Source organism: Mytilus trossulus, chromosome 5 (assembly GCF_036588685.1).
Source record: "Mytilus trossulus isolate FHL-02 chromosome 5, PNRI_Mtr1.1.1.hap1, whole genome shotgun sequence".
Classification (NCBI taxonomy): Eukaryota; Metazoa; Mollusca; class Bivalvia; order Mytilida; family Mytilidae; genus Mytilus; species Mytilus trossulus.
In genome coordinates, this window is record NC_086377.1 from 73635104 (window position 1) to 73661400 (window position 26297).

Sequence of the window (26297 nt, forward strand, 5' to 3'; positions counted from 1 at the left end):
ATGAATATTGTTTATATTCGCAAATCACCCTTCAATTTTTTGTTTTAAATAAATAAAAGTGTAAGTAATACGCCCCTTTTCTTGGACTAAAAACAAAATTTAAGGTCTATCAAAACTTTTTGTGTACATATTAGTCGAAAAAGCATCCAGCAATGTGGTGGTGGTATGAAGTAAATACTACACGGAAATCATTAAGAATGAAATTTGCCTTCAACTTCATTCAAGGCCGTACGCTCCAAATAGAGTCATATACTAAATAACTATGTCACTACCACAGCACAGCTTAAAGCCTCCTCGAGACATTTGAAGGTTCCCACTATGTATTGGTTACCTAAACTACATAAAAACGGTAAAATATCGTTTCATTTCGGCCTCTTGTAAGTGATCTACTACTAATCTTTCTGACGAGTTTCTTAACTATTATCAAAGAACATTTCATTAATTTTTGTAATATCATATGAAAACAGTGGAGGAATTGACCATTTTAGAGTTTAAAAGATTCTTCAGATTTTTTAGATAAATTACGTGCTTTTGGTGGTTCTGTTGATTTGGTTGCCAGTTTTGACTTTTTCACTCTCTATACTACACTTCCACACAATCTTTCACTATTTTTGCCCCTAATTCCTAAACTGTTGGGATCTTAACTCCCAAAATCAATCCTTATAAAAAAGAAGATGTGGTATAATTGCCAATAAGACAACTATCCACATAAGACTAAAATGACAACTATAGGTAACTGTACGACCTTCAACAATGAACAAAGCCCATACCTTACCTTACTTTTGTGTTCACAAACCTTGTGTTTAAATTTCATTGATTTCTATTTACTTATACCAAAGTTATCGTGCAGAAAATCAAGAATAATGCTTGTTTGGGCCCTTTGGTCCCTAATTCCTTAACAGTTGGAACCAAAACTCCCAAAATCAATCCCAACCTTCCTTATGTGGTCATAAACCTTGTGTCAAAATTTCATAGATTTCTATTTAAACTAAAGTTATAGTGCGAAAACCAAGAAAATGCTCATTTGGGCCCTTTTTGGCCCCTAATTCTTAAACTGTTGGGACCAAAACTTCCATAATCAATCCAACCTTCCCTTTGTTGTCATAAACCTTGTGTTTAAATTTCATAGATTTCTATTCACTTAAACTAAAGTTATAGTGCGAAAACCAAAAGTCTTCGGACGACAACGACGCAAACGTGATACCAATATACGACCACAAAATTTTCAATTGTTGCGGTCGTATTAAAACGACAATCAGCATTGGCGAGCATGAATGTCAGGACAGAAAAAGATATACATTGTTACCAATATGACAAAGGTACATATTCGTACAGTAAAATGAAAAAGATATTATACAATCTAGACTGAAACAATTTCCCTAGTTTCTATTTAAACTGAGCTCTAACGTAACATTGAATCAGTTATTCATAAACAAACAGTTAGACGTGTAAGACGTCGTGGCACACTTGATCTCATTGTATCTTTTTGATCCGATACATTGGTGAATTATATCCAATGTCCATAGTCTAAACTTAACTAGAATACCGTTTTTGTACGAACACAAATTAACATTACCTAAATATTTTCAAAGGCGCAAATTCAGTCGTCAAGTTTTTATAAACAGAGACTTAATTAACATGTCTACTCCATTGTTACTTTGATACAAATACCTGAAATTTATCCTTGTGTGTACCAATAGCAATAACTGGTGGATCTAGAATGTTGTGAGCTCCTTCGAGCAATACAGCTTCAGTTTTGTCGTTTATGCTTCCATAACAATGTATTGTATCCATCCAGAAATTAAATGTGCCTGTGATGAAAGACAAATTAAAATTTAAATATTTCGGTGGATGACTGCACTTGAAATGTGTCTGAAGAATATAATTACTTCATTCAATAAAAAAATATATAATGACTGTTATAATATTGCAAGTAAAAAATATAACTATTTAAATCAGTGTTTATAAAGAGGCGAAAGTTACACACGGACAAATCAAAATTCATCAGTAAAAAAGAAAGCGATAACGATCGGGCAGATAAAAAAAAACCAAAGAATAGACAAAAGTATGCACAACATTATATAGAACACAATCGAAAGAACTAAATGAACCTTGCATAAATCAGGGTTGAATCGAGGTGCTCAAGAAGGGTACGCAGCAGATCCTATATCACATTTATCACCCGTCTTGTTGTTTGTGGTAGGTACAAATTCGGCGATAAGTCTCACTTGTAGGTCAGAGTCGACGTAAATAGAACGATATTCTGGTAACTACAAATGGAACATGTCTATGGTAATCTGTGGTAATAAAGCCAATTTGATGATGGAGTCCGTAAATTTTCCATGTACAGAAAGCAAAACGCTATACATTAATAAAACGCATTGCGGGGCGCAGCTTGATAAGAGCGAAGATGTCGAACCCTAAACAGTTTGGGCGAAAATCGACACTTCATTCATTCAAGCTTGATACAGATCTGAATTTGGATTCTGATTAAATATTTGACACATATGTATAAAGCTTTCTAAAAATTATTTTTTTCCAAAATTATAAACAAACCTACCATGAAGTTCTGCATAGTTAGATTAAGCATATAAAAACACACCATTGAACACAATGTTGTTAAAATCAAACTAAATTAATTTGGACCCATAGGTCCTCAATGTGGATCAATTTAAACACGGGGCAAAATATCCAAAATCTAAAGATATGGTTACATTTAGCATAATAAAGAACCCACCGTGTTCTAGCCTTTGAATTAAATCCCATTGAATATGGTCAAGAGATGAACAATTGACACATTTGTATTAGAAAAGTTTTGTTTTGGTTCCGTTTTTCATAACAGTTCAGACCATTGCCCCAAAAATCATTCCCAACCTTCATTTGTTTATATGAAACCTTGTGGTAACATTTCATCAAGAACCAATCACTAATATGTAAGCTATTGTTTGGAAATCAAATGTCTTCGGACAACGCAAGATATTTGCGGTCGTATAACAAAGGATGTTTGTATGAGATAAGACGAAGACAACATTTGTGGTGATATCTTTGTAAGCACTATATAAAATAGGTTAGCTACACGTATATTACACGATTTTACGTGTAAATGAGAGGGGAAATAAACCAAATGAACATTTATAATCATAAGAAGAAAAAAAACTGACAAAGACATGACAAAGAACGCCAAAGACTAAAACGACAATCAAAAATATTCAAAACACAACGTAGAGAACTTAAGACTGAGCAACAGAAAACCCAACCAAAAACCGGGGATGATTTCATACACTCAGGGAAGATTCTACTCTACATATGCACACGTCGTGTTGTTCGTGTATTTAAAAACCTTGTGATAAGTATTATTCGGTAGGCAAAAAGTGGCAGGATTGTAGTTACGACTTTTGGAACATATCCGTCATCATCTTTAAAACTGATATTCAATGATGTTAAACCAACTATTGATGGCGTCTGTAAATTTTTAGAAGGGATAATTTCAACTGCACCTCTTTGACACTTGGCTTGATAGCTTTTTTGTGAGCAGCAACCTTCTTATAAGGACATCATGATAGGAAATACAAGTCCTAGAATATTGTATTAATTTGGAGATATATACTTCATGGGAAGACACTGCTAGAATGTTGCTACATAGAAAATGAAAGAACAATTGGCTATAATCAATGAAACACGAAAAGTAGTGTCGTTTAGAGCAAATAATAAAAATCATTTAACAAAAAAGCCACGTATTAAAATTTGCTGTCTTAAATGTTTAGTTTCATTGTTTTTATATGAACTGAACATCAAGAATAAATCGTATCTAGGTTTAATATAATTATATCTTGACTTTACAAACCGTAGGATACTGTGTCATCTATGTCATGTAAATTTGCTACTACAAGAAAAATTGCTTCTGAATTCAAAAACGTTTGATGTGTGTTGTAATACTCAATGTCACCAGCAAAATCCCACACTGTTAAATTTGCATAGCCGTCTTCGTCTTGTAAGTCTACAGCAGATCTGATTATACTTAACAGCTCATCCTTTGCCAGTTTAGACAACGGCGATTCTGTAATCTCCGGATAAGCAAACTGATAATTCATTTTGGCATGATTGGGTTGAGGTTCTTCGTCATGTTCAATATTTTTTGTGATTTTGCCCTTATTATCATCTGTTGATATCTGATCTGATGAAGATATCTCCAATATGTCATGCTTTGATTTTTCTTTATCTTGATGCAACTCTTTGACAATTGACTGCAATATTCTATTGTTGATACTTGCTTCTTTCACTAATCCTGTATCTACAAAAAAAATATTAAAAAGTGTTCATGGTATAGGAGAAATCTATGGAAGTTATGATTAAACTTCACCGATTTCATATGTTATACAATAAAGAAACAATAAAGAAAACCATGTCCACCCCTTTCTCAGAATCTAAACTTGTTAATAATAATATGTTAAGGCAACAGGTCATTATCAAGAAAAAAGTAAATTAACAAAATTACCGAACTCTAAGGAAAATTCAAAACGGAAAGTCCATATTCAAATAGCAAAATCAAAGCTTAAACACATTAAACGAATAAGGGTATCTGCATTTAAAAAATATAGATATCAATAAAATTTTATTTTCATATAAAAACTTTACAGTCACAACTATCGCAGTAATTGAAATAATAAAATTACAGTAGAAATAAAGTTTTTGCTAAAGGATTAAATTGCCAAAGGGTTTATACAACACTCAATCCAGACATCCATCTGATTAGACATCCATCTGATTACACATCCATCTGATTAGACATCTATCTGATTAGACATCCATCTGATTTGACATCCAACTGATTAGACATCCATCTGATAAGACATCCATCTGATTAGACATCCATCTGATTAGACATCAATCTGATTAGACATCCATCTGATTAGACATCCATCTGATAAGATATCCATCTGATTAGACATCCATCTGATTAGACATCCATCTGATTAGACATCCATCTGATTAGACATCCATCTGATAAGACATCCATCTGATGAGACATCCATCTGATTAGACATACATCTGATTAGACATCTGATTAGACATCCATCTGATTAGACATCCGTCTGATTAGACATTCATCTGATTAGACATCCATCTGATTAGACATACATCTGATTAGACATCCATCTGATTAGACATCCATCTGATTAGACATCCATCTGAATAGACATCCATCTGATAAGACATCCATCTGATTAGACATCCATCTGATTAGATATCCATCTGATTAGACATCCATCTGATTAGACATCCATCTGATTAGACATACATCTGATTAGACATCTGATTAGACATCCGTCTGATTAGACATCCATCTGATAAGACATCCATCTGAATAGACATCCATCTGATTACACATCCATCTGATTAGACATCCGTCTGATTAGACATCCATCTGATTACACATCCATCTAATTGGACATCCATCTGATTAGACATTCATCTGATTAGACATCCATCTGATTAGACATACATCTGATTAGACATCTGATTAGACATCCATCTGATTAGACATCCATCTGATTAGACATCCATCTGATTAGACATCCATCTGATAAGACATCCATCTGATTAGACATACATCTGATTAGACATCTGATTAGACATCCGTCTGATTAGACATCCATCTGATAAGACTTCCATCTGATTAGACATCTGATTAGACATCCATCTGATTAGATATCCATCTGATTAGACATCCATCTGATTAGACATACATCTGATTAGACATCTGCTTAGACATCCATCTGATTAGACATCCATCTGATTAGACATCCATCTGATTAGACATCCATCTGATAAGACATCCATCTGATTAGACATACATCTGATTAGACATCTGATTAGACATCCGTCTGATTAGACATCCATCTGATAAGACATCCATCTGATTAGACATCCATCTGATTACACATCCATCTGATTAGACATCCGTCTGATTAGACATCCATCTGATTACACATCCATCTGATTAGACATTCATCCGATTAGACATCCATCTGATTAGACATACATCTGATTAGACATCTGATTAGACATCCATCTGATTAGACATCCATCTGATTAGACATCCATCTGATTAGACATTCGATTAGACATCCACCTGATTAGACATATGATTAGACATCCATCTGATTAGACATCTGATTAGACATCCATCTGATTAGACATCCATCTGATTAGACTTCCATCTGATTAGACATCCATCTGATTAAACATCCATCTGATTAGACATCCATCGGACATTTAATAAGACGTTGAAGATCATATAAACATGAAATGCAGGCACTAAAAATCTATTGAAAAAAATCCTAATTACACAGCTTTTTAAGTCTCAAGTATAAAAGAGTACTCTAGAAAACAGTATAATATAAAAGAAAACAAACATTTTTACATATAATAAAACGGATGTGAGGATAAGTTTACATAAGCAAAGTCATTTTTGCAAATAAAAATATTTTGCGATAATGTAGTAGAGATCATTAGTCTGTATTTTCCAACATGCCAATCTTTAATTCCATTAATTTAATATTGAATATTCATATTAGGTCTGAAACATACGGTTCATACTAGGGTCTAGCAAATAGTTATCAAAAGTACCAGGATTATAATTTTATACGCCAGACGCGCGTTTCGTCTACATAAGACTCATCAGTGACGCTCAGATCAAAATAGTTAAAAAGCCAAACAAATACAAAGTTGTAGAGCATTGAGGACCCAAAATTCCAAAAATTTGTGCCAACTACGGCTAAGGTAATCTACTCCTGGGGTAAGAAAATCCTTAGTTTTTCAAAAAAATCAAAAGTTTTGTAAACAGAAAATTTATAGAAATGACCATATAATTGATATTCATGTCAACACCGAAGTGTTGACTACTGGGCTGGTGATACCCTCGGGGACGAAACGTCCACCAGCAGTGGCATCGACCCAGTGGTGTAAATAGTTATCAAAAGTACCTGGATTATAATTTTATATGCCAGACGCGCGTTTCGTTTACCGAAGACTCATCAGTGACGCTCAGATCAAAATAGTTAAAAAGCCAAACAAATACAAAGTTGAAGAGCATTGAGGACCCAAAATTCCCAAAAGTTGTGCCAAATATGGCTAAGGTAATCTACTCCTGGGGTAAGAAAATCCTTAGTTTTTCAAAAAATTCAAAAGTTTTGTAAACAGAAGATTTATAAAAATGACAATATAATTGATATTCATGTCAACATCGCAGTGCTGACTACTGGGCTGGTGATACCCTCGGGACGGAACGTCCACCAGCAGTGGCATCGACCCAGTGGTGTAAATAGTTATCAAAAGTACCAGGATTATAATTTTATACGCCAGATGCGCGTTTCGTCTACATAAGACTCAGCAGTGACGCTCAGATCAAAATAGTTAAAAAGCCAAACAAATACAAAGTTGAAGAGCATTAAGGACCCAAAATTCCCAAAAGTTGTGCCAAATACGAAAATGTGTTTCCAAGAATTGAAAAAAAAAAATAAAAAAAAGTAAATACATAAAAACAGCATACACAGAACTTGAAAAAAATCTTGAATTATGTTTACTATGTTTTAGTTTTTCTATGATAACTTTGCAATAAATAAAACATGTAAAACGAGAGTGAGAAAAAAATCGCATATTTACCTAACACTTTATTCCATTCACAGTTACTTAGATTTATTCGACATCTCCGCCGATGAATTTCTATACCATTTGTGCTTTTTACGCTTTGTAACTCCTCCCCAAACAATCTTCGTACTAAGGAAGTCTTTCCAACAGATTTCTTTCCAACAATTATTAAATTTATATCCCGTCTTCGTTCTGAACCCGATTCAAGGGCGTTCAGATAAATGTCAATCGACTCATGATCCATCTTTTTGATTTGTTCTGGTATTTTGCTGTCTGAAATGTAAATAAATAAATGTTGATTCTTAAAAGTCATTAGGAAGAGGTAATACTCGTCTACTGATTTATACATATTAGGTCTGAGACATACGGCTCATACTAGGGCCTTCTCAATCGATTTATGAATTTCGAACAGCGATAATCCTACTGTTGCCTTTATGATTTGCTTTTGTGCAATACACTTTGCTATATAATTGCACCCCCCCCCCCCACAAAAAAAAACAAAAAAAAACTTTTTTTGGCAAACATTTTTTTCTCAACCCATCCCTTTTTTTTTTGGCCAATTTTTCTTTTTAACTTCTGAAATCTGCTATTTCTTTTTTACCCCCCCCTCCCATTTTTTTTCAACTCCCCTCCCTCTCCCTTTTTCCCAAATAAATAATAATTCAAGTTTCCAATTAAGTTTGCAACCATAGTTTTCCTTTTAAATACTACCTAATCATGTCTAAAAGTATAATATCTTTAATCAGCAGTTGTATTTGGATCCTCTTAAAATAAACTGACAGCTAATCACCTGAAGACAATACAAAATTTCTGTATACATAATTTTAAAGCAATGTATGGAAAAAAAGCCAATCCTAACCATCCCTTTGGTGTATGGAAACTTGTTGTACAATGTCTGAGAGATCCATACACCAATCCACAAGTTATTTTTGTCTGAAAACTAGAAATTAAAATGCTTATTTGGTCCCCTTTTTTTGGCCCCTAATTCCTAAATTATTCGGACCATAACCACGAAAATTAATCACCATCCTTTTGTGGTTATGTTCCAGACCTTACGAGTATTTGGACCGTATGCATACTTTTTTAAAATACTCATACGCGTACGGGCGTATGCGTACGGTGGGACTAATATTAAGAAGTTGGTCAAGTTTATTAGATACAAATACATATTACAGATAAATATAACTTAACTCTCAAATTAATATAAAACAAGTTCAATTGTACTTGAAATAGAAACTTAATATTCTAACTATTTTAAAAAAAATCACGCTAATCAACTCTGTTTATCTTGTACTTAGTATGCCGATCAGTTATATATTAAATGAATTATGATCACTATATCGAAAATGTCTGAAGTAAACGTAATATGAGAGGACAGTTGTCATAGAATGTTTATCAACTTTACAAAATAATGCAAATACAAAGGAACATGCATAAACTGCAAACATGTACATTTTCAAATGTAAACAAATATAACAACTGTTGTAGCAAGTGTCACCTTGGGCGAGTGTACCACAATAGAATTCAGATTTACAATTAAGACAAGGTTTTATTTCAATTGTTCGTCTGTTCAGTTTATCCATCTCATTGTAATAGTAACAATTTGTAAACCAAAAAATAAAGATTGTGATAATTGTTTAAATATAACCCAAATGATCCAATCACATGTATGGTCAGCTCGTACTTGACCATACTCTTATATACTCATACGGTCCAACCATACGCGTATGGTCGGACCGTACGAGTATATGTATACGGTCCAGACCGTACGAGTGCCAAACATTTCGGACGACGAGGACGTGATACCAATATACGACCACAATTCATGATTGTGCTAGCTTTTTATTGTTTTATATATTTTATGGAAAATACTGATAGATGAGGCCTGCAAAAATAAATTTATAAGGAGATTATGTGTGATTGCCAATGAGAGTAGAGACATCTAACAAATAGCATGAATAGAGTCATGGGGGATTGAATTCATACGCATTTTACTAAAGTGTCACAAAATAATTGCAGGAAAAAAAACAACAACAAAAAATCAATATAATTGTGTATTAAGTAGAATTAGTTAAAAGGGCAGTAATCCAGTTTCAGATTGTTTTTGTTGGTTATATTGTATACAGCTGAATGTACTATTTACAAATACTTCTTATATGTCAAAAGAAAACAAAATAGCTGTACCTTATATTGTGATTTATATTGAAATTGATAAAGACAGCAAAATCAATAATGAGCTATTCCAATAACAATCTCTCTTGGGGGGAAAAGGGTGTGCTTCTTAAATTAAGACCTCCATTGTGGCCCATAGACACATCAAACACTCGCCAAAATATAAGACTGAACCCCTGTGGGGATCACAAGTCAAATGATAAAAGTTGTAAATATTCTACACAATAAGACCAAACAATGATAGTAGGAGTTAGTTTTTAAATATAATTGAAAAACTAAACTGATACAAATCAATAAATTTTTTAAATGTGCATGAATAAATTACAAAATGTGATAGTTGTAATAAATTGTTAAGCCAGCCTACAATAGTAGAGGGGCTTCATGTTTAATGATCCATGCTTTTGTTTGTTTATCTTTTCATCTGTTCTGCTTCAGGTTCAAGTTTTGGTTAAAGTTTTAGGTCAGGATAATTGTTAATGAAGTTAAGATAATGACCAATCAACTTAATCAAAGAGCTCTGAGGAAAAATGACGCCACTGCCTCTAATATTGGGATATTTTTTATGGAAGTCTTGATTTTCACATACCGTAATAAGTTTAACATTGCAACATATCTCGTAAGCATATAATTGATATTCGTATATGTGTGTGTGAAGTGAAGTTGACAACTGACGTTTTTTTTTTAATACAAATGAACAGGTCAAGAGTCAAGACTACCTGAATGATCTACAGTATCCAATGACACCTGGCTGGTTTTTTTTGTACAAATAAATAGGTCAAGACTAACTGAATGATCTACAGTAACCAATGACTACTGGCTGTTTTTTGTACAAATAAATATGTCAATAATACTGGATTGATCTACAATATCCAATGATAACTAGATGTTCTTTTGTACTAATAAATGGGTCAAGACTATTTAAATGATCTACACTATCCAATGACTACTGGCTGTTCTTTTGTACATACTCAATAAAGACTACCTGAATTATCTAAAGTATTCTAAGTTTTGTGTATTTTTTTTCTTGCGATTACATTTTTCTAAATCAAGAATACAGACTACTAGTATCTTTTCAAACCAAATGATTATGAAGAGCCTGTTGTAACAATAAGGCTTTTATACCCCACTAGTCCTATTACATATGACTTCGCATTCTTAATCAATGTTAAACGTTTTTTGAATGCGAAGTGTGACACATTGATAGTAATTTTTTTTTATCAGAACAGTAAATAGAAATAGTTTTTGAAATAATGCTCCCGAGGTCATATGTTATAGGACTAACTAGATACCATTGAGTGACCATTGGTGACCTTCTGCTGTTGTGTTTTTGTTTTTGTTTTTGGTTTTTTTTATTTTGGTCGGGTTGTTGTCTCTTTGACACATTCCCCATTTCCATTCTCAATTTTACCATTGAGATGGGAGCCATCTCTGTGGGCCCCGCTGTCAATAATGTGGGGTAAATAAGTTGAATGGATAATCTGATATGAAGCATTATTTGAAGTTATTACATAGTCTCATGTGTGGTTTTATTCTTAGATTTTAAGTTAAAACTGATAAATATTCTCAAATTACTTTCATAGTATAATAGTGATATGACTGCATGCTGTGAACTCATTGTCGACTACTCTAAGGTGACTTCTGGATATATGGATTGATGTTTGAACAATATGTTTAAAGGTGCTGCACAATTGATATTTGTCACATATTTTTAGAATTATGCCTTCAATATATTATGACCCACCAAAAAAGAATGCCAATTAAATGTTAAAAAATGAAAAATTGCTGAGGGGCTTCAACTTTTTGAAATTTGGATTTTACTTTAAGAAAAATATAACACAAAGAAGCAAATTATTTCTATCAGGAAAACTGTGGAATAAAATTTGTAAAAAAACTTATACACAATATTGCTTAATTAGTTTACAATTGAAGATCAGCAAAAACTTGGAAATGATCACTGTAAGGAGATCTTGCAAACAGTAATAATAATCTAGGTGATGCTCATTAGCTATTTGTCACATATTTTTAGAATTATGCCTTTAATATATTATGACCCTCCAAAAAAGAATGCTAATTAAATGTTAACAAAATTTGATGAGGGGCTGCAACTTTTTGAAAAATATATGATTTTAATTTAAGAAAAATATAACACAAAGAAGCAAATTATTTCTATCAGGAAAATTTTGTAATAAAATTTATACAAAATTGTTTACAATTGTAAATCAGCAAAAATTTGGAAATGATCACTGTAAGGAGATCCTGCAAGCATCTGTTGAGAAACAATGACACCAGAATTGATTAACAAATGGTCAATATTCAAACCGACAGACAGACGGTCAAGTATAAAGTATGAAATATTAACTGTTCTCGAGAGGTAGAGCGGACACAATTTGTTAAGAACAATGAACGGATGGACAGACCGACGGACTGACCTTTGACCTAGGATAAAATTGAGAATAGAAATGGGGAATGTGTCAAAGAGGATGCATACATTATGACACATTCTCTGGTGTTGGTTAATATATATGTTAAGTTGAAAATGTTTGTCAGGTATAAAGTATGAAATAATAACAACTGTCCTCTCAAAATATAGTGTGGATCAAATTTGTTAGCGATGGACAGACCAACAGACAGACAGACCTTTGACCTAGGAAGTTGTACATACATCATGACACACCCTCTGGTGTTGGTAAAAATGGATGTCAAGTATAATATTTGAAATCATAACGGTTCTCAAGATATAGAGCAGACACGATCTTCACCACAGGACACGGGGTTGTCAACTGAAACCAAAGTTTTTTTTTACCTTGACCTTTGACCTAGGAAGTTGTACATACATCATGACACGCCCTCTGGTGGTGGTTAAAATGGATGTCAAGTATAAACTTTGAAATCATAACGGTTATCTAGATATGGAACGGAAACGATCTTCACCACAGGACACGGGGTTGTCAACTGAAACCAAAGTTTTTGACCTTGACCTTTGACCTAAGAAGTTGTACAAACATCATGACACACCCTCTGGTGTTGGTTAATAAACATGTTAAGTATTAAGTATAAAATCATAATGGTTATCTAGATATGGAGCGGACACGATCTTCACCACAGGACACGGGGTTGTCAACTGAAACCAAAGTTTTTGACCATGACCTTTGACCTAGGAAGTTGGTTCTCTAGATATGGAGCGGACACAAAGTTAAAGTGTTTACGGACGGACGGACGGACAGACTGATCACTATAGGGCGACCCGCCTAAAAGGCGGGGCCCTAATTACCCACATAACATTAAATAAGTTACTAGTGACATAGTAATTTCTGTTACTTGAAGCAATTCTATTTCTGTAGATTTACACAATAGCATAATATTGTTATACTTGTTTTATTTCACCTTGAAGATTAGACAAATAGGGATACTCTTTTGATTTTTTATTTCATGTCAGTCAGGTCCCTTTATATGAAACTTGAAACCACTTCTCTGCCATATTGATATTTTATAACTCTGCCCATGACCCATATAATTTGATATGCATTCTTTAACCATTTATCATAGTAAGCTAGTTTTGTTTTTATTTTACACTTAACCACAATCTTTCATGTAAAATGTATATCTCCATTGAACCATCATGGTATTAAACACAATTCCAAGTAATTATGCTGTTATAGCGGTTCACCATATATTTAACTTGGGTGGTATTCCAGTTATTGAAATTTGTGTCAGATTGGATAATGAACTAGACCTTTAGGAAATGATCTCATAATATAATATGGAGCCATAGTATGAGACCCCTACCCGGTCACAAAATAAAAAAACATGTCAAACGGCAAAATTTATCACTAGAGATTACAAGTTAAAAGTGGATGGATAAGTCTCCAAAATGCTTGCCAAACTGGAACTACAACAAGTTCTCCAGACAAGGACGAACAAGGCGTTGAAGCCAAAGTTAGTATTTATGTAAAAAGAAGTTGAGGGGCTGATATACGCTATTCAACCAGACGAATTTCTGAAAAAAGCATGTCCGAAGAGAACTATAACTGCCGAGAAATTTCAAAGAATACCATGCAACAATTATTGTGGAAGCAAGTAAAGAATAACTGTAACTGTGAGTGTATTGACATTCCACCAAGTAAAACACAGTACAATATTCAAACTCGTCCTTTGTAAGACAGTGATCGCGCCGAATCAGCTAGACGTCACTGTTGTGCACGCATCAAACCAGAGGCACTTGTGTCTATCAATTGGAAGACCCACTATCCACGTATATTTACGAGAAGGTACCCAACTACTTTTGTTCACCTCTCCGCTTAAAACTCTTATTTCTCTGTCAATTCAGTCTCAAATTTTTATACACCATTCGATTCATGAAAAGTTTATCTCTCAGATGATATGCATTGTATTTACCCTTAGAGTACCCCTTACCCCCAATACACAAGATTTGTCAATAAATTTTCATGTTATCGTTTAAGTCCTCCTACAAAATACAACAACAACCGGTTTAAAGCAGGAAAACTCAAAACCGCTTGTGATTGGTTGGTTCATAGTTCATAGGGTCATTCTCTCCCTAGATTCTACATGAATCATTTGAGACTCTTTAGACTTATCCTTCACTGTTTTATGCAAATTATCTAAAACGGAAGTAGTTGTATTTTGTAGGAGGACTAAAAATGATCACAGGAAAATTTATACAGTACTCGCCTGATCACAAGACTTCGGGTTTGACCATGTTGACTGTCACAAGATTTTTAAATCTTACATGGATAAACTAAAGTCATTTTCTAGACTGCCAAGAGGATTATGTAAAATGTGAATAGTTGAAAATTAATTTTATGGTTCAATAAAATCAAAATAAGTTATTGCCATTCATTATAAATAAATTTCTATCAAAAATAAGGCTCAAAGAACTTTTTATATTACTTATATATATATTATAAATAACAATGTACATATATGTTGATGTATTAAAATTAATACACAACGTCAGAGTGGGTGTGTCGCCATAAAATTTGTAAACATTGAAAATAAAACTAAACTTTTAAATAATCAGGAGACAGTAAATACACCAAATATATTTATAAACATATAAACTTATCATTTTCTTGAATTGTCCAAGTACATTCAATATTGATAATTTTTGCATGACATTACATAAATTTGTTGATAAAAGTTTATTTGTGTGCTATTTTATTCAATTGTACATATTTAAAATATTACATTACACCTTATATGTTATTCTTACATACAGCATTTGGAATGAAATCCCATAACATTTTAATTAATGTTCGATTGTTTTTGAATTTAACAATTATGTTAATCATGTAAATAATGTTATGTGTTTTTTATTGGTTTTTTTTAAGTTTTTAAATTGACAAATAACAATGAATAACGCTAGCAAGGGATATTATTAATTAATATTTTTATAAATTCAGATGCATTGTCATTCTTTACATATAGGTAAGGGCATACTTTCAAAATAGTATTGAGCTTTGCAAATGAATGAAGTGTATTCTTTGAATTAGAGTTTAAGTTTCATCTTAAAAGATACAGTCTTCAATGTTACTGACAAATTATACATTTGCACATTGCCATTTGAAACCACAAATACTATTTTGCTGTAAATAAACAGAGCAGCAATCCATGCCTTTCAACTCTTATAGTTTGTAAATGTGGATCAGAAAAGTTGGAGGATCAATTTTATGTGTTCAGTAGCTACAAAGTTATAATCATTGAAATTTCCTGTTTTGCCTAATTTTTGTTTTTTATTTACTGTAAACCAACTTATTTGCGCGAGCGATTTATTTTCGCGACTTTTGCGAGTTGAAAAATAATGCGAATATAAATCGTCGCTAAAATGTAAACCTTGGATCTTTCCTTATTAAACTTCATCAAGTAAATTGGAAAATCACGAAATTAAAAAGCCGTGAAGTGGTCAAGAAAGGGTTAAACGCGAAATAAAGTATCCGCGAAAATAAGTTAGTTTACAGTTATTAGATATTTCCAAACCAGATATTTGGGTTAAAGTAAAAATAAATCTCCTACATCCCTTTTCAAAGACAAATTCTGCCTTTTCTTTATTTTTCATTTGCACTATTGTTTTGTAAGTACATCAGCTATACAGGATTTATATTGACTTTAAATTGCATTAAATTTGATGGAAGTTCTAATTTAAATAAGTCATAAACAAGAAATTTATTTGAATTTACATGTAATTAAATCACATAATTATTCAAATTTGATTTATATTTAAAATTCTTTAAATTTGAAATTTATTGAAATTTAATTTATATTAAAAGATCTTTAAATCTGAAATTTATTCAAATTTAAATTACATTAAAACTTCTTTCAATTTGGCAGTAGTTTATTTTGCAAATGTAAGTAGCATAACTTTTTAACCTTTATTACCCAATCCCTAGAAAAGGTAAAAATTTGACTATTTATTGCATTAATCAGTTTATCTTTTCTTTGAAAAAAAATATTGAGCAAAGGCATACCTGAAAATGCCAATATATAAACACAAACATATTTGGGGTAGCGGTTGGATATTGTTTTGATTTTATTGAAGTTATCTAAACAAAGACATTCTTATTGGTTTTATATAGCTAATCATATAGAAGATTGTAAAGTGTTTTAATTCTGCTAATGCTATTATTAAAAACTTGCTTTGATTTGTGACATTAAATATGTACAAAGAAATTTATATTTTTGAATGTTGTTGTTTACTTTGTTTTTTAAATAAAATCAAGCAAATATGTAGTAAGATTTGAATAATCCTAAAATAGCAGATAGCATATTTGTCTTGAAATGACCAATAGCTGAGTTTTTATTTAACCTGGATTCTGAAGAAAAGTCCCCCTAAAATTTCAATTTAAAACGTCTTTTTTCTTTTTGATATTTTTTGTTGGTTAACATTTGTTAAAATATTATGAATCGCAAACATATGATGGAAACAAATGGAAATCAGTGACATTTCTTTTAATTTAATAGTCCAAGTTATCTATATTATTTTATTTGATCTTTCATTGTCAAGCAAACAATTAACATAATAACTTCAATTTGATAAATTTGTTGTTGTTGATTGTTTTACTCTTAACACTATTAGTCTTTAAAAGAAAGAGAAAAACCAACAAGATAATGGTTTTCTTCAATAAATGTTATTATTTGTAGTACCAAATGGGAGATAACTCTTACTTCCTTTTCAAAAAAAATGTTGTATTACAGAAAAGAGTAATAGTACAGATTTATGTTTGTGGTTCAATATGTCAAGAGTGTCTATATGTTTTGATGTATGATCCTGGCGAGGTGTGAATATTTTAGTCTGTTAATGTGTAGATCTGTCAATGTGTCAATGTATGAGTCTGTTAATGTGTTCATCTGTCAATGTATTTATGTTTGAGTCTGGTTAGATGTTGATATTCAGTGTGTCAATATGTCAATGTGTTGATGTTTGAGTCAGGGAATGTGTTAATATGTCAGTGTGTCATTATGTCAATGTGCTGATGTTTGAGTCAGGGAATGTGTTGATATGTCAGTGTGTCATTATGTCAATGTGCTGATATTTGAGACTATCAATGTGTTGATCTATTAGCGTGATGATGTATGTGTGCTAAAGTGTTGATCTGTCAATGTTTCAATATGTCAATGTGTTGATGTATGAATTAGGTTATATGTTGATATGTAAGTGTGTCAAGATGTCAATGTTTTAATGTATGAATCTGGTTATATGTTGATATGTAAGTGTGTCAAGATGTCAATGTGTTAATGTATGAATCTGGTTATATGCTGATATGTAAGTGTGTCAATATGTCAATGTGTTGATGTTTGAGTCTGGTTATATGTTGATATGTAAGTATGTCAATATGTCAATGTGTTGATGTATGAATCTGGTTATATGTTGATATGTAAGTGTGTCAAGATGTCAATGTGTTGATGTTTGAGCCTGTCAATGTGTTGATCTATCAGTGTGATGACAAATGTGTGTTAAAGTGTTGATTTGTCAGTGTGTCGATATGTCAAATAATTGAAGTGGGAGTCTGGTAATATGTTGATCTGTCAGTGTGTCAATATGTCAATGTGTTGATGTTTGAGCCTGTCAATGTGTTGATCTATCAGTGTGATGACAATTGTGTGTTAAAGTGTTGATTTGTCAGTGTGTCGATATGTCAATTTGTTGAAGTGGGAGTCTGGTAATATGTTGATCTGTCAGTGTGTCAATATGTCAATGTGTCTGTTCAATATGTCATTGTGTTGATGTACGAGTCTTTTAATATGTTGATCTGTCAGTGTGAATCATTTAATGTGTTAAGTTTGTCAATGTGTCAATATGTAAATGTGCTGATGTATGGGTCTGTTTATTTGTTGATTTGTCAGTGTGTCAATATGTCAACTTGTTAATGTTTGAGTGTGTTTATATGTTGAGTTGCCAGTGTGTCAAAATGTCAATGGGTTGATGTACCAGTCTGTTAATATTTTGACAGATCATCCCTAGTTTTTGGAGGGGTTCGTGTTGTTCATTCCTTAGTTTTCTATGTTGTGTCATGTGTACTATTGTTTTTCTGTTTGTCTTTTTCATTTTTAGCCATGGCGTTGTCAGTTTGTTTTAGATTTATGAGTTTGACTATCCCTTTGGTATCTTCCGTCCCTCTTTGATCTGTCAGTGTATCAATATGTCAATGTGTTGATGTGTTAAATCTGTTAGTGTGACAATATGTTTATGTGTTGATGTGTGAGTCTGTTAATGTGTTAATCTGTCAGTGTGTCAATATGTGTATGTGTCGATGTATGAGTGTTAATGTATTGATATATCAGTGTATTAATGTTTGATCATGTTAATGTGTTAATCTGTCAATGTGTTAATCTGTCAGTGTGTTTATATGGCAATGCATTGATTTTTAGGTCTCTCAAGGTATCAATATGTCATTGTGTTGATGTATGAGTCTTGTTATATGTAGATCTGTCAGTGTTTTGATGTATGAGTGTTTATGGGTAGATTTGTCAGTGTGTCGATGTATCAATGTGTAGATGTTTTAGTATGTTAATGTGTTGATATGTTGATGTGTCAATATGTATATGTGTTGATGTGTGAGTCTGTTAATGTGTTGATCTGTTAATGTGTTGATATATCAAATGTTGATGTATGAGTCAGTTGATGTGTTGATATGTCAGAGTTTTAATATGTCAATGAGTCGATATATGAGTCTGTTATTTTTTCTTATCTGTCAGTGTGTCAATATGGTAATGTGTTGATGAATGAATATGTTTAAGTGTTGTTTTGTCAGTGTATCGATATGACAATGTGTTGATGTATGAATATGTTTATGTGTTGATTTGTCAGTGTAGCAATAAGCCAATTGATGAGTCTGTTTCGTGTTGATCTGTCAGTTTTTCGATATTTCAATGTGCTGATGTATGAATTTGTAAAAGTGTTAATCTGTCAGTGTGTCAATATAGGAATGTGCAGACCTCGACAATAATGCTTGTCCAATTGTCCGGTACCAGAGGGAAAAAAGGTCGGACAAGTAGAAGCTGTATCAAGCTTGTCCGTTGGGACAAGTACAATTATTCTGCAGAAAATAAACTTCATCCAACTTTAATGAACAAAGTATAATTATAAGCAACAAACAAACAAAACAAATATTAATTTGACATGTTTCTGTCAAGTGGTTTCTGTATTCTGTCTATTCAAATGCAAAATCTTTTGCTTCGACTTGCAATCCATAATTTTTAACTGGTTCTTTGTCAGGTACTTTTTAACAGGTCAAAAGTATACTATTCTCGGAAACCAGTCTTACTGATCCGAATCAATGCTGCGCTTTATAGATAAGGCAACTTTATAGTACAGTTCGTCACCTGGACAGGTTTAGCTGGAAGTTTAAGACAGTTTGGCACCGTAAGACACATATTTAGAAGACATGGTTGATAGACAGTTTGGCAAGACAGGAGACAATTTGGGACCAAGACAAATCAGTATCTCATTTTCTTACCTTATTATGTTCTTATTTAATAAATACCATATGAGTTTTCTCATTGGCAATCAGACCTCATCTTCTTTTTATTGATTGCATTTGAATAAAACTTTTTTCAACTAAAACTAGAGGCTCTAAAGAGCCTGTGTCGCTCACCTTGGTACATTTGTATATGTGAATATTCAACAAAGGACACAGATGGATTCGTGACAAAATTGTGTTTTGGTGATGGTGATATGTTTGTAGATCTAACTTTACTGAACATTCTTGCTGCGTACATATATCCCCATCTATAATGATTGGCCCAGTAGTTTCAGTTAAAAGTGTTAGTAAATATTTACAAATTTTATGAAAATTGTTAAAAATTGACTATCGATTCGTCTGAAATTTTCAGGGCAGATAGATCTTGACCTGATAAACAATTTAACCCATGCCAGTTTTGCTCTTAATGCTTTTGTTTTTGAGTTATAAGCCAAAAACTGCATTTCATCCCATGTTCTATTTTTAGCCATGGCAGCCATCTTGGTAGGTTGACCAGGTCAACGGACACAATTTTTAAACTAGATACCCCAATGATGATTGTGGCCAAGTTTGGTTTAATATGGCGCGGTAGTTTCAGAGGAGAAGATTTTTGTAAAAGATAACTATGATTTACGAAAAATGGTTAAAAATTGACTATAAAGGGCAATAACTCCTAAAGGGGTCATTTGACCATTTCGGTAATTTGACTTATTTGTAAATCTTATTTTGCTGAACATTATTGCTGTTTACAGTTTATCTCTATCTATAATATTTTTCAAGATAATAACCAAAAACAGCAAAATTTCCTTAAAATTACCAATTTAGGGGTAGCAACCCAACAACAGGTTGTTCGATTCATCTGAAATTTTCAGGGCAGATAGATCTTGACCTGATAAACAATTTTACTCCATGTCAGAATTGCTCTAAATGCTTTGGTTTTTGAGTTATAAGCCAAAAACTGCATTTTACCCCTATGTTCTATTTTTAGCCATGGCGGCCATCTTGGTTGGTTGACCGGGTCACCGGACACAATTTTTAAACTAGATACCCCACTGATGATTGTGGCCAAGTTTGGTTTAATTTGGCCTAGTAGTTTCAGAGAAGATTTTTGGTAAAAGTTAACGCAGGACGACGACGACGGAAGACGACGACGGACGACGACGACAGAGGCCGGACGCAAAGTGATGAGAAAAGCTCACTTGGCCCTTTGGGCCAGGTGAGCTAAAAACCAGGATACAATTCCAATGAGCAATGATGAGTGTACAGGCCTATCAGATGGTGCCTAATGTTTAGATTCTGATGAGACTGGCATTGGTGAAAACTAGAACCTAAGTCCTGTGACATGACTAGATTCAGTTGTACTTGACTCATATTTTTGAAAAGTATTTCAAAAGAAATTCATCAAATTCTATTCTATTATTTAAATTCGTTTTGTTCCTTTAATCAACTTAAAATGTAAAAAGGTTATTTTGGGTTAAAAAAAATTTGGACAAGTAAGAATTTCATTCAGACAAGTAAGTTTTGGTATGTACTTGTCCTACTGGACAAGTTGAACAAAAGTTATTGTAGAGGCCTGATGTGTCGATGCATATACGAGTCTGTTATTGTGTTGATCTGTCGAAGTGTGGATACATCAATGTGTCAGTATATGAGTCTGTTGAAGTGTTGATCTGTCAATGTGTCAATGTGTAGATCTCTCAAGGCGTTGATGTGTAAAAAGCTTTAGAACTGTCAATGTATAAATATGTCAATGTGTTAATTTGTCAACTGGTCAATGTGTCCATATGTCTTTGTGTCAATGTTTGAATTTGATCCTCTTTTGATACCTCAATTTTGAGATGATAATCTGTCAATGTTTTAATATGTCAATTAATCAATATGTCAATTTTTTAATAGGTCAACTGGTCAATGTGTCTATCCGTCCAAGTGTCAATGTATCAATATGCCAAACAACTACTTATTCTGTATAATCCAGTTGAGCTGATGGCTGGTTTTCAGCATTTCAACTTCCCCTTATTAGCATTAGAGTCAACATGAAAAGACAGACACAAGTCCATTAAAAACATTAAACATAAAATTGCAGATAGAGCACAAATCTCAACAAACGTCCATGAGAACAATTATTGATCCACCAGTGGCGTCCATCAGTTTGTACTTGCAAAGAAACCCTTCAATACGTAATTGCGTGATATCCTGTCCATCTATTTAATTCATTTTATTATTCTACACTTTGTGAATACTGATATTTTATTTTAGTGAGATGTCCATTTTCACTGAACTTTAATGGAAATGGGGAATGTGTCAAAGAGACAACAACCACCATAGAAAAAACAACAGCAGAAGGTCACCAATAGGTCTTCAATGTAGCGAGAAATTCCCACACACAGAGGTGTCTTTCAGCTGGCCCCTTAACAAATATATACTAGTTCAGTGATAATGAACGCCATACTAATTTCCAAATTGTACACAAGAAATTAAAATTAAAATAATACAATACTAACAAAGGCCAGAGGCTCCTGACTGGGGACAGGCGCAAACATGCTTGTATACATTAAAGTTTAGGGGCCAGCTGAAGCAGCCTCTAGGTGTGGGATTTTCTCGCTGTGTTAGAGACCGATGGGAGGCCTTGGGCTGTTTTATGCTTTTTGATCTGGTTGAAGTTCGGTTGAAGTTCCTTTGAAGCATTCCCCGTTTCCATTCGTAATTTTTATCAAATATTCAATTGCTTGAGTTATATATATATTAACTAAGTTTCAAGTTGATGTGATCACAAACTACATATTTATTTCAAATAACTGGGAGAGACGCACAAACAAGAAAACATCATGACCCTCTACTATTGTAGGCAGAACATAAAACATCCATGTACTTGTCTTAAGCAGATCAGCTATATCCCACTGTGGCAATACTCTCAGAAAAGTATGGATGTACTTGGGACAACAAATATCCGTTTATTAGAAACAAGTAATTATAAATGTTTTCAGTCGGTATCTGAATAATTTACATTAGATAATTACCTTCAACTAGTAGTGCTGCAGGTTCCTGTAAATGGGTGTCAGGAGTTACTTCTTGGGATGTCTTTGACATGACAGTCTACAAAAGAAAAATATGCTATAGACTATCATGTCACATGTGAAAACTTGTCAAATAGTTTAATACCCCTACAGAAAAAAAAAAGTTGAGGGCTAGTTGAGGGCTATGTGGAGGACAGTTGAGGGCTAGCTGTTTTAAGAAGAATAGTTGAGGGCTAGGTGTTGAGCAGCTTTCTTTGGTTACATCTTCTGACATCAGACTCGAACGTCTCTTGAACTGAATTTTAATGCGTATTGTTATGCCTTTACCTTTCTGCATTGGCTAGAGGTATAGGGGGAGGGTTGAGATCTCACAAACATGTTTAACCCCGCCGCATTTTTGCGCCTGTCCCGAGTCAGGAGCCTCTGGCCTTTGTTAGTCTTGTATTATTTTAACTTTTAGTTTCTTGTGTACAATTTGGAGTTAAGTATGGTGTTCATTATCACTGAACTAGTATATATTTGTCTAGGGGCCAGCTGAAGGACACCTCCGGGTGCGTGAATTTCTCGTTGCATTGAAGACCTGTTGGTGACCTTCTGCTGTTGTCTGCTCTATGGTTGGGTTGTTGTCTCTTTGACACATTCCCCATTTCCATTCTCAATTTTATAGCTCAACTCAAACCTTGCCAAGCACTGTATGTTTGATAGATGTCGCTCAACTGGCCCTCAACTGAACCTGGCCTTTAAGTTGAGGAAGAGTTGAGCAATTGATCTTTGGTTTTCATATAGTTGAGCAAAAGTTGAGCATTTAGACTTTGATTTTTTTTGTAGTTGAAGAAAAGTTGACCAAATTGATCTTTGGTTTAACTTTTCATGTAGTTGAGCAAAAGTTGAGCAAAAGTTGAGCAATTAGAAATATGAGCTGGTGATATAAATGTTATGTGCCCCATCTGTTTTCAATTTATCTCTGTGTACATGTGTAAAGTACAAGAAGACAGGAAATTTTATTGTAAATGTACACAGAGTTTGAGGCAAAATTAAGGGAAGCATATGTTTTTATACATTTTTCTACAGGTATTTACTTAAGTATAACTCATAACATAAAAATAAAAAAAACAAACAGTATTTTTTTATTATAAGATATATCAAATATTCAAGATTTTGGTAATTAATAGTTATCATTATGGGCAAATGTTAAAGGGATCACACCTGTCACCCTAAAAAACCTCAAACAAAGTTAAAATTTGAACTGGGCTTGAGCATGCACATGGCAAGCAAAGATGTCTTCTAGCTATCATGAATACAATAAGAATTTTACAATGGATGTTTACTAATAACTGTATAGACATTGAATAGTGCAATGTATTCTTCTGATGGCATGACTTTTGGATTAAGGAAGATTGATGTTTTAACAAATATTTATGGAAACATCTTTTGGTAAGTACATTGCATTATAATTTCCACCATTTTGAATAAGTGTGTATGCACATTTAGTTCAAAATAGTGATATTTAAAGTGTCTTTTTACAGTGAAGAAAAAATTTAGACAACATATTTATGCATTAATTTATATATTATCAAGTGTGTAAGACAGGAGACATATTTATTGTATTATTAAGAGAATTTGTTTTATAAAGTTTTACTAATATACTAATAATAATATTCTAATACATGTATAATGAATATGGTATAAAACTATAGACATCTGGGGTAAGACTGCCAATAAGACATCTATTCACAAATGACAGATATATATATTTATATCTTTTTTTTCTTGTTGAACATGTTGAACAACTCTTTCTGTTTTGAGAATTTCGATTAATATATAAATACTTCTCCTTGCATAAAAATTAATATGGCTGCAGGATTAACTAGATTTTATTTACTAGATAACTTTTAACTAGAGTCTCTAAAGAGCCTGTGTCGCTCACCTTGGTCTATGTGAATATTCAACAATGGACACTCTCCAACATTGTAGACAAGAATAGAACTCACGACAAAAATCAGTTTATATGATCTTGTATTGCTTATCATTTAGCCTATTTAGTTTCTCTCTAACTTCTTTAGTTTTTGCTCAAAACACAAAAGAAGATAAACAAAATCCTCATTTAAGGGCAATCACTCCTATAAAGAGTCATTCTACTTAACTATATCGGCAAAATTTGAATTGTTAGTAGATCTTGACTTGCTGATCATTTTGTGATTTAAAGTGTATATTTATCTATTATAATTTTCTATCATTTATGACAAAACACAAAAATAAGTGAAAATCGTCTTTTAAGGGCAATAACTCCAAAAAGGAGTCGTCTAACCATTTCCTCCATATTGTCTTCATTGTAGATTTTGTTTCGCTGATCATTTTTGTCTAGCTAATTTTCTATCTGTCTAATATAGTTTTAAGATAGAAGGCAAAAAACGGAAAGATTGGTCAAAATCATCAGCGAAGGGCAATAACTCTAATAAGGAGTCTATAGACAATTTTGACCATGTTGACCTATCTGTAGAACTTGTCTTGTTCATCATCTTCACCGCTGTATCTATTATAGTTTTCAAGATAGTAGGCAAAAACAAAAAAAATGGTTAAATTTGTCATTTGAGGGCAATAAATCCTACAAGAAGTCATCTGATGGTTTTGACAAGTATAGACAATTGGCAGAGCTCAACATCCTGAATATTTTAGCTCTTGTCAGATTTTCTCTTTATAATGGTTTTCAAAATTATAGACAAAAGGTCTCTTGACCCCCGACTAACTTGCCTAGTCTGGGGGGCATTTACCCAATATAAGTATATATGGTTTTTAGAAAAGTAACACGGAATATTTCTGACAAGAGTGCACCCGCTGAAATGTCTCGCCTGCTTTACTAACCATGATTGGTTTTATGTTGATAGTCCTAAAGATAAAGTTTCACTACAAGTATCACATAAACTTAAAATTATTAATGATCCATGAAAATGAGGTCAAGGTCATATAAACCAAGTCAGACAGACATGTACACCTTACAATCATTCCATGCATCAAATAAAGTTGACCTTATTGCTTATAGTATCTAAGAAGCAGACTTAAACAGGAAAACTAAACACTGACCAACGAATCATGAAAAGGAGGTCAAGGTCAAATGAACCCTGCCAGACAGACATATACACTTTTCAATCATTCCATACACCAAACATAGTTGACCTATTGCTTATAGTACACAAGAAAAAGACCAAACCATGAAAACTTAACATTGACCAATGAACCATGAAAATGAGGTCAAGTAATGACACCTGCCAGACAGACATGTAGACCTTGCAATCATTCCATACACCAGATATAGTTGATTTATTGCTTATAGTATTAGAAAAACAGACCATAACACAAAAACTTAACATTGACCAATGAACCATGAAAATGAGGTCAAGGACAAATGACACCTGCCAGACAGACATGTACACCTTACAATCATTAATCCATACACAAAATATTGTTGACCTATTGCTTATAGTATTAG

General features: G+C 33.0%; 1 protein-coding gene across 1 annotated transcript in view; it reads right to left on the minus strand.

Moving 5' to 3' along the window:
- The window catches only part of LOC134718290 (uncharacterized), a 76990-nt gene that overhangs the window by 11850 nt on the left and 38843 nt on the right, over positions 1 to 26297 (minus strand). The window contains exons 7-10 of the mRNA XM_063580784.1: positions 22814 to 22889; positions 7666 to 7923; positions 3845 to 4291; positions 1672 to 1811 (exon numbers count right to left, since the gene is read on the minus strand). Coding sequence (XP_063436854.1) covers positions 1672 to 1811; positions 3845 to 4291; positions 7666 to 7923; positions 22814 to 22889 — 921 coding nt within the window. The remainder of the gene's footprint in view (positions 1 to 1671; positions 1812 to 3844; positions 4292 to 7665; positions 7924 to 22813; positions 22890 to 26297) is intronic.